Source organism: Cydia splendana, chromosome 17 (assembly GCF_910591565.1).
Source record: "Cydia splendana chromosome 17, ilCydSple1.2, whole genome shotgun sequence".
NCBI classification, from domain to species: Eukaryota; Metazoa; Arthropoda; class Insecta; order Lepidoptera; family Tortricidae; genus Cydia; species Cydia splendana.
This window is the reverse complement of record NC_085976.1, coordinates 3,254,984-3,268,182: the sequence shown is the minus strand read 5'-3', so window position 1 is coordinate 3,268,182 and position 13,199 is coordinate 3,254,984. Positions and strand designations below refer to the sequence as shown.

The following is a 13,199-nucleotide window of genomic DNA, read 5'->3' as shown; positions in this document are numbered from 1 at the left end:
TTAAGACCATTATAACAAGCCCAAAATTCAATGAAAGTGTGGTTTATCACAATTACAGAGTTCCTACTTACTCGCCAATTGATCTTATCCTGTCTCCATATTGCGCGGCAAACTATCGAACATTGGCTCACGAGGCAGCCGCGCGCAATGGATACCGGGTTGGCCCGGTAGCCAACTCGATGGCTCGCGAGCCAACCGGGTATCAATTGCGCGCGGCTGCCTCGCGAGCCAATGTTCGATAGTTTGCCGCGCAATATGGAGACAGGCCTTTAGGGTTCCATCATCAGGCCAGCCTGATGGTACCATAACATTTCATTTTCACCAAAGTTAGTTAATTTCAGCTCAATTGGATATAGTAAACTAGTTACAATTTTGCTTTCATATTTATTTCATATTGTGGTATTGTGTGTGGTAGTATTTTTCTTGACAAAAAAAATTACAAATTTGGTTATGATCCATATCAAACACAGAGAAGAGGTTAAATAAAAGCTTGTATTAAAAAGCTAAATTTAATCAGTCAATTATCTGCTAAAACACCTAGGAGAACAATAGTAACACTCAAATGCAACAGTACTAGTCCTGTTATTGTCAAACACCACAACTCTGAAAAAGTCTTTAAGCTCATACTCCTTATTCCTAAAATACATATCATTCACCACAGGCATTCCACAGACACACATATTTGCATTGTCTAGAAATTCCACAAGAGTCCATGGTATTATATTAGGTGCGTAGAACATTCTATGTTTCAGCACCACTTTTGACACTAAATGTACTAAACTGCCGACATAGAAGTCCCATGGTGAGTGCTGCTTGAATTCTGGGTTTTGTATGTGATTATTGAAATTGTTAGCGGAGATGTCAAAGTATTCCAAATTACACTGCATTAGACTGCATGGTAGTGAGCTCAGTGTATTTCTTGATATGGTTAGGTACCTGAAACATTTAAAATAGAATGTTAATAATAACAAATTCAACAGCATTTTATTAAAATAGGTTCTTAAAAAACAAAGTATGCAACATTGAATAGTGTACAGGGACCCAACTATTAAAAAATGATATGGGACCAACTTGGAGGTAACTCCTTTTGAACAAAAAAAGAATTACTCAAATTGGACTACGGATGTTGGAGTAATTGGTGAACGTATAAAAAAAAAATAGCGTCAACTGAATACAGAACCTCCTCCTTCTATGAAATTGAAGTCGGTTGATGAATGCAACTTGTTGTTAACAGTTTTTTATTTTAAATTTATTAATATTATTAGTTTTGGATTTGATGACTGAGGTCATTTCTTTGTAGAGATTGCTCTAATTGCAATATTTAACAATCTTAACACATTCACTGACAAGAACGTGTGTGTGTGTTCATTTTGTACTGGAAATGGGGCGCTCGGCACCGAAAGTGTTAACATAGTTACTATTACCTTAATGTGCTAATTCGCCCAATAGGTCCTGGTAGTTTTTCCAGCTGATTATTATCCAGTTTGAGAGTTACTAGTTTTTGTAGTTTCCAAATTGCCTTTGGTAGCTGCGTCAGCTGGTTGCTGCTAAGGTCCAATAGTTTCAGTGATTTAGTTATCTGTGAGAATGTTTGCTGGTCAATACAAAAATCATAAATGTAGAGTCCATCTCTGTCTGGGTGAGTAGGCAACAAAGTGTGATAGTATTGCTATAAACATACATAGAATACTCTTTATTGGCATACCTCAGTAAAAGATACAGCAACAAACAGAAATTTGATGTTTATAGTGGCACATTCACACTCACTTGCCAAGTTGGTGCAGAGTTAGCTTAGACAGACTAGTAATAGTTAAAAATTAAGTATACAAGTTTACCTGAGGTCCAAATAACCACTTCCAATTTATTTCCTTCTGGGTTCCTAGTTTGTTACTGGCCAAGTACAGCTCACATAAGTTAGGCATTCTACCTGTAAAGACAAATAATGGTAGTTTAGTCAATATTCAAAGTTTACATTTTAAAATCTATGTGAAAACCACAAAAAATATTTACCAAACTCTGGAGGTATCTTGTCAATTTCATTATTACTTAAATCAAGTACTGTAAGAAGCTTCAGTAACAATATATCTCTTCTAAAGTTACACAAACCAAGCCCATTTATATGCAGAGATTCTAATGTTCGTGGAAGACCTTTCACAGGGAATTCACTGCGGTCATGAATAACTAGTTTTGTGGGTGCATTGTCCTTAGAAGTCACACTTATGCTTGACAAAGTACCAAGCTGTAGGTCCTTTGCATCCCCCGTTATACACGACTTGAGTATCCGCATAAAACACTTCAATTGTATAGTCTCACTTTTGATGCACAAATCGTGCGGAGGTTCCTCAAATCTTATCGTAGCTTTACCCTCATTTAGACATTTTACGAACACTTGCTTTATACTTTTGACCCTGTACTTTGTTCCAGTTTTATTAACTGATGAGAAATGTAATATAAAGTACTCCGTTTCAGATTTCGGTTCCTTGCCGATGGCTAAAGTTGATTTTAAATACTTTCCACTTTTTCTTACATTTAAAGCACTGTGTAGTCTATTTACAACTTCTACTTGGCACTGTAGTTTCATTGTTTATTTTATTACTAAAATAAACAAGAAATAACCATTTATTAACAAAAACTAAGTAAATAAAGAATTTCTCGCGCCAACGCCAACACCGATCATCTGCAACTTACAAAACTGTCATAATTGACAGACGTCAAAATGACAGTAACAACAGATACAGATACAATTTTTGCAGTATTTCTAGGTCTGTCTAGACCAGTCTAGACTGTCTGAAGCAAGTCTAAAGCCTAGTGAGTATTATATTCTTTGCTGGGGGGCTACCGCATTAACCGAAATTCTCAAATTGCGGGGATCTTTCTCTTTTCTCCAATGAAGGCGTAATTAGAGTGAATAAGAATAAGAAATGTTTATTAGCACAAATAATAATAACACAAAATAAAAGTGACAGAAAAGATGCCCGCAGTTTGCGAACTTCGATTTTCGCGGTTAAGCCCTAGTTCCTAAAGCCCCCTCCAGACTATGTGCGTGAATCGCGGCGCGACGTCGCGAAGCGAACATATCGCGAAGTTGACGTATGACTCCACACTCGCACACTTCACGGCGATTTCGCTGTTTGGTTTGCGGCAAGATGGCGGAAAAGCATCAGCTGATCGAGTTTAACTGTTAGTTATCTATGGCATCATACGTGATTTAGCTGTTTTTCCATTTTGTTTTCTTGTGAAACCGTAAAATATAGCTGCTTAATATAATATAATCTATTATGATTTTTGAATTAATATTTATCTTGCCACAGAAGAGCCAAAATAGTGTGTAATGTGGAGTCTTGCAAGTTCGCGCTTCGCGTCTCCTTTGACGCGGGTTGAAATACCGACAAAAAACGGAGAACAAGGCGCGAAGGCGTGAACAATCTACGAAATGGACGCCACACTCGCGTTCGCGGCTTCGCCCGCGATTCACGCTCATAGTCTGGAGGGGGCTTATTATCTATAAATGAACTGAATATGCAAGAAATACTGAAATTTAGGCAAATAAATTACGTATTACTTCTATTTTCTGAATTTTTTAATTCACATAATCAAGAAAATTCAAAATTATGAATCTAGTATTTAACTGGGTCAGGCATGAGGGATGGGGGGAAATGACCGAAAGGGATAGTCTTATGCATCCTTCAGTAGGAGTAGCAGCGAAAGCGCTATTATTGTTTATCCTGGTCACAGTCTCACATTTTTTTATTCCCTACCGTAAATTTAAGGCGTATTAGTATTAGTCAATTTTTCGCCAATCTGATTCAATTGCCCGATCGAATCAGGAGGTGCGGACGCAAATACCAATTTGGCTCGTCGAATTCAACCGCCGATAATGACCGATATTACCGATAAAATGAGGTGCGGACGCAAGACTACCAATTTGTGAGGCCAGTATTTTCGTTCTGGGGCATTTTTTCAATTTAGAGGGCTCTAATATCACCATAAATCTAAAATTGGAGATTGACGCCAATTTCATTTCTGATCAAATCAACCATCTAAGACACGAGTAAGATGGTATGGTAACACTGAAACAACAGAAACAAGTATCTTGTATCCATGGTCATGAAATAAATTAAAAAAAAAAAAGAAACAAGTATTCCTTCAATTCCTTGCGTCTACAAATTACGGTTTGCCGACTTTGCCGTCATTGTTTTTACACTTTAAAGATTAAATTCTACCCGTACATAACAAGAAAAAGGAACAATAGTTTAAAGCTATCCAGTAAGTATTATAACGCTGTATTTTTATTATTATTTTGTTTCTTAAATTTACTCTATTTGTGACTGAATATTCTTAGAATTCATGTACTTTTGTGTTAATTTTGTTTTTCTGCTGTAGTTTCATATCAAGTTTTCATTTATGTTAACACTATGTTATTAATATAAACCGTATTATGCCATATAAACTTCATTACAGTATTACAATTTGTTAAGAATATAAATTGAAAAATGGCCGGACTCGTTGTTCAATCGCGCTTCGCGGGGCTTATGGTGGAAGGCGAAGATTATTGCTCGGATGATCAGAAGAAGAAAAACAAGAATAACGTTGCTAAAAAAGCCGAGCCTGCAAAAAAAGCAAAGCCTGTCCCAGCTAAGACTCAGGTAAGTTTGTGATCTTTTATTGAGTTGTATTCTATGAAATTTACTGTGTTTTTACTCGGAATTTCAAGTTTGAGGTGGTTTTATATTTCTGAAATTATTTCATAGCAAAATATTGAAAAAATCACTGGCAATAATTGGCTGTAATCACATGCCAGCAGCGTGGCCAATAAGTCGCGTTGTCGTGGTCGGGGATGCCATTTATTACGTGTGTACCCCTGACTACAATCAAAATGAAAAATGATGATGATATGTTGTCCATTGTCCAGGTGGCTAAAAAAAAGAAGCCAAAGCAGGCCGCTCAGACTTCGAACCAGTGGGAACAGTGGAAACAGAAGGATGAACAACTTGTGGATGGTAATTTTGAAGAAGAACTCCAACAGGTAATCAGCTGTTTTATTTGGGAACTAGTGATCCGTCCCGGCTTCACACGGGTTACACAAAACCTCAACAAATTATACACCTAAACCTTCCTCAAGAAGCCTCTATTGATAGGTGAAAATCTCATGAAAATCCGTTCAGTAGTTTTTGAGTTTATTGTGAACATACAAATACACAAACAGATAGATGCAGCAGGGGACTTTGTTTTATAAGGTGTAGTGATAGTGGGTTATTCCCATTTGTTTTGTTACCAAGTTCTTTCTCATGTTACCGGGGGTACAAGATGGGAAAATCTATTCCTAGGTGCAACCAGTGGTATCAACTTGGTGGTAACAGGTGGTAATAGTTCAAGTCCGAAAATCAAGGCCCAACTCCAAACCTGCGGGCTCAGCACGGTTCCATTTTTATCGACTATCACTATGCGCGTCCCTTTCGCACTTACATACTTGTTAGAACGTGACAGGCATGGTGACAAGGGATAAAAACGCGACCGTGCTAAGCCGCCTGGAAAGGTTTATTCTTTTTATTGTCACTATCTTTTTATCTTTGTATTGTATTTATCACTAGATGGTTCTAGTGTAAATTGAAAATATATCATTATGACAATACAAATTTAAGATGTTACTCAGTAGTTGAATGTGATGTCAAGCCAAATCTGGCTATTCATTTCAGGCTATTCTACTTTCAAAATTAGACTTTGAAGAAAAGAAAGATGTTTATCAGCAGATAAAAAAAGAAGCAGAAAATACAAAGAAGAAAGAAGAAGCAGCCCGCACATCCACAAAGAAGCAAAAAAAGAAGAATGTCATGAGCCTGGACCAGTTTAACGACATGGTGGCTGGTGATGAATCTAAAAGTAAGCATTAAAAGTAGTAATAGGGTCAGCAACGCGCATGTAACACGCTACGTCAATGGGCTACACTGACCGTTTGCCACGAAGCGGGCCGTATGCTTGTCTGCCACTGACGTGTCATTTAAAAACAATGGAGTCTTAAACTCTTTATTTTTGTCCAAAAACATACTTCGTTGGCTCAGTGACCCAAAGTGAGACTTGCCCAAAAACATGTTTGTTCTTATTTATTCTGTGTATCCCCATAAATTAGATTTCATGAAACCATTTAATATGTATAAACAACCCAAGCAATACTGCTTATAACCAAGCATACAGACAAAATGCCATAGGAATAATATCACTTGTATTCTAATATCTATTTAACATTTGGTATTATTGACTCCTAATCTTATCTTTAAGAGAACTAATGCGACAATTCACCTATTTCCAGCAAGCCAAGAAGACGAAAAACCCACAGAATCCAAAAGTGAAAAGCCTAAAGACGACACAGAGTTCTTCGAAAGAGTAAAATCAGAGACAAAGAATGAATTATTAAAAGACAAAATAATAGACAGGGTGAAATCACAGACTCGTCACCACACCCCGGATATATCTAAGGCACAGTTTATTGATGCTTTGGAAAAGAAAGATAAAGAGATACATGCGCTAAAGGAGGAGGTTATAAATTTGAAAAAAGAATTATTAACAGTCAAGTCTAGAAATAAGAAGTTATGCAGTATACTAGGACAGGGAGAAAGTAAGTATCTTATCTATGGGTCTTGTTAGGGTTCCGTAGACAAAGGGTAAAAACGGGACCCTATTACTAAAACTCCACTGTCTGTCACCAGGCTGTATCTCATGAACTGTGATAGCTAGACAGTTGAAATTTTCAGAGATGATGTATTTCTGCTGCCGATATAAAAACAAATACTAAAAACAAAATAAAATTAATATTTAAGGGGGGCTCCCATACAACAAACGTGATTTTTTTTGCTGTTTTTTGCGTAATGGTATGGAACCATTCGTGTGCGAGTCCGACTCGCACTTGGCCGGTTCTATATGTACGGCTCGGTGCAACCGACCCTTAACCATTTAACCACCAAAGTCGTCAACTGACGCGCGCGGCTCACCCCAATATCAACCTTCGTGCATTCCTACAAGGTTCACAATGACGCGCCGCCCACGATAGGCGTGTCTTTGAAAGTATTAACGCATACGACTTTTTTTTTCAGTGAAAGACAAAGCCGAAGTATTGGTAGAAGTGGAAAGGCTGAGGGCCGTCCAAGACGAGCTGACGGCCGAGATAGAGTCCCTCCACACCGACCTCGAGAAGGAGCGCTCCAAGAACGGGGACCCCAGGGCTAAAGATAAGGTAACATTTCTGCAATCATATCCGTATGTGTGCTACAGATATAATTGTGGTGTGTAGACTGTAGCTCTGAAGTGATGAGATGTCCGTGGTGAAGTGTAGAAACTGGCAATCAGGTCCGCTTTACCTCCAATTTACCGGTATATGTGTTGTGTGAAATGAAAACACATATATTTGATTTATCTACTGGAGAGTGTTCAGGCTAGTGTGAGTACCAATTAAAAATACATCAAGTTTTTATTGTTACATAGTGCAAAACGCCTGTTTGATGGCGATGTTGCTACTATGGGACGTAGTCTAAATAAAAGTGACAAGTAACACTTTGCAAAAACTAAGTTTTACAAAAAAAAGTAAAAATCCATTTGAAGTGAGATGTTTACCAATAACATTTACTTTTTATGTACTAAATACATTCAAAAAATTGAAAAAAACCAAACAAAAAAAAATGTTTTTTTTGGCGAGATTGACCTAAGCTCATATTACATTTTTACCTTCTTTTGCCCTCAGAAATGCGTGGTTAAAATCTTTCGCGTTCCTCGTGAACACCATGTATATTAACTCACATTTATAGACGGCTCTACCGCGAATTTATTTTATTACCTTTACCGATGTTTCGACACAGGTTTCACTGGTCCCCGTATACTATTACTACTGGTGGTCAGGCCGTCTTAAACTAAGCTGGGGCCCCTGGGCACATAAGAATTTGGGGCCGTTTTGGAAAGTAAAGAAAACGAATTAAACTAACATTTTTCTACTATGATCTTCTATTTATTATGGGTAATCAAATATACTGTTACTGTCTGTCCTTTGGGGCCCCCTGAGGATGGGGGCCCTGGACACGGGCTCCGTGTGCCCTTATGGTAAAGACGGTACTGCTGGTGGTGGTGGTGGTGGTGGGTATTGGTGGTATAGACCCGACTATAAATCTGAGTCAATATGTGCTACATATGTAGTGCATAATTGTTTTCCATCGTATTTACTCGGAAACATTCGTATTTGTCATGCTACTTTTTGTACCGCGACTGACTGACATAGCACTTACACGTTCGTACGTTCCCGTGAAAATACGATGGAAAACAATTATGCACTAAAGCAGCGGTCGGCAACCTGCGGCCCGCGGGCCGCATGCGGCTCGCGAATCTGTCACTTGCGGCACGAGAGGCGCCTTGGCTATTTCGTATGTAATAGTGACAAACGACAATGTCTCATAAAGTCATAAATAATAACAAAGTACGGCCCGCGTCACCTCCGTTAACTACTATGTGGCCCTTGGCTGCTAAAAGGTTGCCGACCGCTGCACTAAAGTGTCATTCTATGGAACTTGCTAACTATGTAAACAAACCGCCATATTGAAATTGTCAAAGAATGATTAATTACCCAGTAACTTTTGTTTACATAGTTAGCAAGTTCCATAGAAGGACACTTTACATCTGCAACTCGGGGCACGAACAAAAAGTGGAGTTTATTAGAGTTCATTACCTTAAGAGGCTCGATATTATACGTGATATCGAACCCCTTTACAGTAACACAGGATCTTCAATGAGCAAATGCATAAATATACATTAACATCAATTTAGTATTCGTGCCCCGAGTTCGTACATGTATTATTATATCTTAAAACCCGGATAATAGTGTTACTTTGATGCCAATCAAAATTGACCCTTATTACCGAGCAAGAGACGATAGCACTCTAATTAGAATAGGAATAGTATCATCACCATTACGCTCCGCGATTGTTGCGCCATTTAGGGTCCCAGCTAAATTGGTTGTTTAATACTTACGCTATAGAATTTCCAATTTAGCAAGAAACCTAAATGGCATAACAATCACAGAGATAATGTACATTATCTCAACACTACTGTCGATATTAATACTTCCCTCTTCAATGCGTAGTTTGTACTCGTCTCAAATATAAACTCTATAGTAGTATCTATAAGATTGAAAATGCACCAGTATATTTAAAAATCATACGCGTCAAAAAATCACTTCGACTTCTGGAACTACACACCAGGGATGTTGCGGGTGCAGATTTTTTGACATCCGCGGATACGGATGCGGATATTTAAAGGCTCACATCCGCGGATGCGGATATCAAGATTAGGTACTTAAAAAAGTCAAATATTACATTGTAGTAATTTTTATTTAAAAGAAAACGAAACGTTTAGTATTTAAGCAACAATATAGGTTATTTTTAATAAACAGTAACTTAGCCGACTTTTCTGGATCTAGACGAATTAGACGATTTCGTTATCGGTAATGACAAAATTACCTAGCACTTACGCCGCCGCTAAGACGTTCCTATACCGACTTGTTCGACATCCGCATCCGCATTAAGCTCCGCATCGATTTTATGCGGATGCGGATTTTGAAAATAATGCGGAAGTTCCGCGGTTGCGGATGCGAATATTCGCAACATCCCTGCTACACACTGATTTACACATTGTTTCAGAAAAATAACGCGAAGAAGAAAAACATACGTTTTGACGTTTCCGCCGAAGCCTTAATAACAAAAGAATCAAGTACTGGGAATGCCTGAAAAGAGGTTGATTAATTTATAAAATATATTTAAAAAAACTAAAGTGATAGTAAAAGATATAGAAATAAATGCCTAATTTACAGAAACGAATTTTATTATCTTGATTTGTATAATGGTTATATCATATCGCTAATATTGCTATTCTTGCGATATATCATACATTTACTGCCAACTTCAGAATGCAAATACATATATTATATTATATGATACGCACTTATGTAGTATTATAAAAAAACCTATTTAATATGTTTTATTTATTATTTTCATTAATATTATTCTTAGTTTAGTTTACTTAGGGGTTGTGCACAAATTACGCGAGGTGTTTTCAGCTACTTTTTGATCCCCCCTCCCCCTTGGTGATATTTGGTGAGGTTTTTGCTTACCGCCCCCCTCCCTCCACACAACCTCACGTGTATTTTTTTGAATTTTTTTCATTCGACCTAAATTTAAGATAAATAGTATTGTATATAGAAAATCTTGTTATTTTCGTTAAATAGACTCGCTATTTTGAAGTGCAGAGTGAATATTTATGTTTAACGAAACCGAGAAAAAGTATCTACTCATGTGGTAGGTTTTTTTTCTTAGTTTCGTTCACTGTAGAAAAATACACGTGAGGTTTCCTTGTACCCCCTTCCCCCAACGTGATCTATCGTGATTTTTTCGTGACCCCCCGTCCCCCTATCGAACCTCGCGTGATTTGTGCACAAGCCCTTATATACTTATAATTTTGTTAGAAGTAGCATCCTATCGCATCCTCGAATTTTTTTAGCAGAGATCATGGCAGTTTTTTTTCTATGTATGTTCGAAAGTATGCTTATAATGTTATATGTTCTACGTGTAACATTTAACATACATATGATTATAAAGTTTAAAGTTATAAAACTATATTAAAATCGCTTATAAAAAGGGGCCCACTGATTAACAGTCCGCCGGACGGTGTCGGCCTGTCAGTTCGAACAAAATTTTGACAGTTCCGAACAACTGACAGGCCGATACCGTCCGGTGGACTGTTAATCAGTGGGCCCCTTTAACATTAAATAATTTCGTTTTCAAAACTCTAGTTAGGAGGTTTGAAACTGTATGCTATAAATCTCTATTTTTGTTTTGATCTCTTAAAAGTTAGGGGATAATTTGCATTTAGTTGTAATATTATTTCTCAGAAGCACTGTGATTTAGAAACAATTAAAACAAATGATTTTTCGTAATAAATTTTGTATGAAAAAATTAAACGTTTATTTTTGTTTATATCATATATTGACATGCGAACTCAGACACAGAAAGCGACTTTTAGCAGTTAATGATGTTTTCATCACACTCGCTCAGTAAATGTGGAATTGCACGCAGGTTTAGCGGGAGTTATAGAAAAAGCGTTCTCCCTAGTGAGTTATGAAGTTTCTAGTGCCATAATTAGCAGTTTTTTGTCTTTATACTTCATTTTTGTATCGCAAGTGTGATGAAAAACATTGTGTGTTAACTCGGGGCGTAATAATATTGCAAACTCGAGTCTATAAATCGCTCCGGCAAGCCGTCGCGATATAACTTACTCTCGTTTGCAATATTCAACTTACGCCCCATGTTGCACAATGTAGGTACTATTGTTACCGTGGATATGTTTTTTATAAGGATGTTTTTCGCTATACAGGGTGATTCATGAGACGTGAGCAGGACTAATCCTGCACACTCAGTAACTGATAATTGATCGATCACCGTCGTATTTAGGGGAAACAACCACACTTTTTCCTATTTTTTAACTTTTTGGTGAGGGCAAATTTAATCCTCTACAATCATGGTCACCCTACAAGACCTAATTAATAAGCATAAAACCTCTTTAATTTTTGATTACGAAGAAAATAAACTGTCAAACTCTTCGAGCAACACGGAAGGGAGGCGGCATTCGCACTATTTCCCCTCTGCCGAGGTACAAGATTAGCGCGTCAATCTAATCTAGCGCGGGTAATAAAACTAGTTGCACTTGGATTTTTCACTAGACCGAGGCCAGACGCGCGCGTGAACACTGCTGCACAAAAATGCCTGTTTGCTCGGTTCTTTGTTATAAAAAGAGGTCGGGGACATCAAATTTACAAAAAGAAAGTGTTACATTTCACATGTAATATTTTTTTTTACATATCATACGTTTAATTACATTCAAACACAATTATTATATTTTAGTCTCATGTAATTGTTGGATTTATCGATTTTGCTCGCTCAGTACAAATTGCGGATCGGTCGAGCGACAAATCCGACTTCTTATCTCTCAGAATACAATAACATACTTTAACGAAAATGTGTTAGTGTGCGTGTTGTGACACTTGTCACTCGTCCGTACACAAAAAGAGATCGAGGTTTGCAAGATTTGTCTTTGACGTGTGTCATTTTCTATGTATTTGTGTCGTCATTACAGATTGGATTTTGTATGTAAGTGTGTGAGAAGTGCGACTGTGTGCACCTTTCCCCCCGCGAAAAATGGCAGAAAGATTTGTACGGTGAGATATCGCTTGGGCCCCTCCCTTCCGATGTGTCGGAAGCCGGTGTTGCTCGAAGGTCAAACTTGAGTGAGATACGAGTTTTCAAAAGTAACCAGACCGCGATGACAGTGGTGACATTCAATTTGACACAGAATATCGGTAATTTAGTATTCTAATTTTAGGGTGACCACGCATGTCGTAAATAAATTAATAACTTTTTATTTCAACGTGACTAGAAAATTAACGTTAACCTCACTAATACTGATACGAAAGTGTTGCTTATAATCTACGAAATGCTCAGTATCCTGCTCACGTCTCCTGAATCACCCTGTATATTTGGCCACTTTGACAGTAAATTTTATCGTAGTTATGCAGAATGCGACCAACTCCCATTTTTTAAAACTACCAAATTCACTATAATTTTCATTATGTAAAGTTAGGTAGGGGAATTCGCTAGTAACTGGCCACCGGCCAATAACTGGCCACCCTAAACTAAAAATGAATTCTATTCACCTAAACACAAAATTCATTTTAGTATAAGGTTTCATTAACTAGCCAGCCTTCAATAACTAGCCATAGCCACCTTATACTAAAATGAATTCTGTGAATAGGTGAATAGAATTAATTTTTGGTTTAGGGTGGCCAGCTGGCCAGTTACTAACAGGTGGCTAGTCACTGGCGAATTATAAACTAAATATAACTATAACTAAATATAACTGGCCTATTGACGTATTGCCCAAAAATGTTGTCGCTTTCTGCAGAACTGCAGTTAACACATTCAATACCACTAAGTGCTACAGGTGACGCTCGTAGCGCGTAGCCACGGTTTCGTCGTATGTAGCGCGTAGTCGCTACGAACAGTGTACCCGACAGTCGGGTTCTTGGTGTTGAATGTGTTAATTTGACAGTAGCGAGAGCGAGTCTTTTTCTATCGTAACTGGTGGCCTAGCCAAGGTTACAATCGCTATCGCTT

General features: G+C 37.7%; 2 protein-coding genes across 2 annotated transcripts; one reads left to right on the top strand and one right to left on the bottom strand.

Annotated features, from left to right (window-relative positions):
* Positions 1-449: 449 nt before the first annotated feature.
* On the bottom strand, positions 450-2,659 carry LOC134798634 (leucine-rich repeat protein 1). The gene is made up of 4 exons (XM_063770997.1): positions 2,011-2,659; positions 1,836-1,927; positions 1,425-1,579; positions 450-936 (listed from the first exon to the last, which is right to left on the bottom strand). The coding sequence occupies exons 1-4, from the start codon at positions 2,579-2,581 to the stop codon at positions 522-524; spliced, it is 1,233 nt and encodes a 410-aa protein (XP_063627067.1). The 5' UTR covers positions 2,582-2,659; the 3' UTR covers positions 450-521.
* Positions 2,660-4,136: 1,477 nt separating this feature from the next.
* On the top strand, positions 4,137-9,847 carry LOC134798633 (G kinase-anchoring protein 1-like). The gene is made up of 7 exons (XM_063770996.1): positions 4,137-4,266; positions 4,462-4,646; positions 4,913-5,026; positions 5,697-5,880; positions 6,308-6,613; positions 7,089-7,228; positions 9,675-9,847. Exons 2-7 carry the CDS (start codon positions 4,494-4,496, stop codon positions 9,759-9,761), a joined length of 984 nt encoding a protein of 327 aa, XP_063627066.1. The 5' UTR covers positions 4,137-4,266; positions 4,462-4,493; the 3' UTR covers positions 9,762-9,847.
* Positions 9,848-13,199: the final 3,352 nt, after the last annotated feature.

Bases quoted from the DNA above. Each gene is read 5' to 3' on its own strand.
- LOC134798633 (XM_063770996.1), top strand. From the start codon at position 4,494: ATGGCCGGACTCGTTGTTCAATCGCGCTTCGCGGGGCTTATGGTGGAA. The intron at 6,614-7,088 runs GTAAGTATCTTA...TTTTTTTTTCAG, and splicing joins TATACTAGGACAGGGAGAAA to TGAAAGACAAAGCCGAAGTA. The intron at 7,229-9,674 runs GTAACATTTCTG...ACATTGTTTCAG, and splicing joins ACCCCAGGGCTAAAGATAAG to AAAAATAACGCGAAGAAGAA.
- LOC134798634 (XM_063770997.1), bottom strand. From the start codon at position 2,581: ATGAAACTACAGTGCCAAGTAGAAGTTGTAAATAGACTACACAGTGCT. The intron at 1,928-2,010 runs GTAAATATTTTT...TTGTCTTTACAG, and splicing joins CAAGATACCTCCAGAGTTTG to GTAGAATGCCTAACTTATGT. The intron at 937-1,424 runs GTAATAGTAACT...TAAATGTTTCAG, and splicing joins GGGCGAATTAGCACATTAAG to GTACCTAACCATATCAAGAA.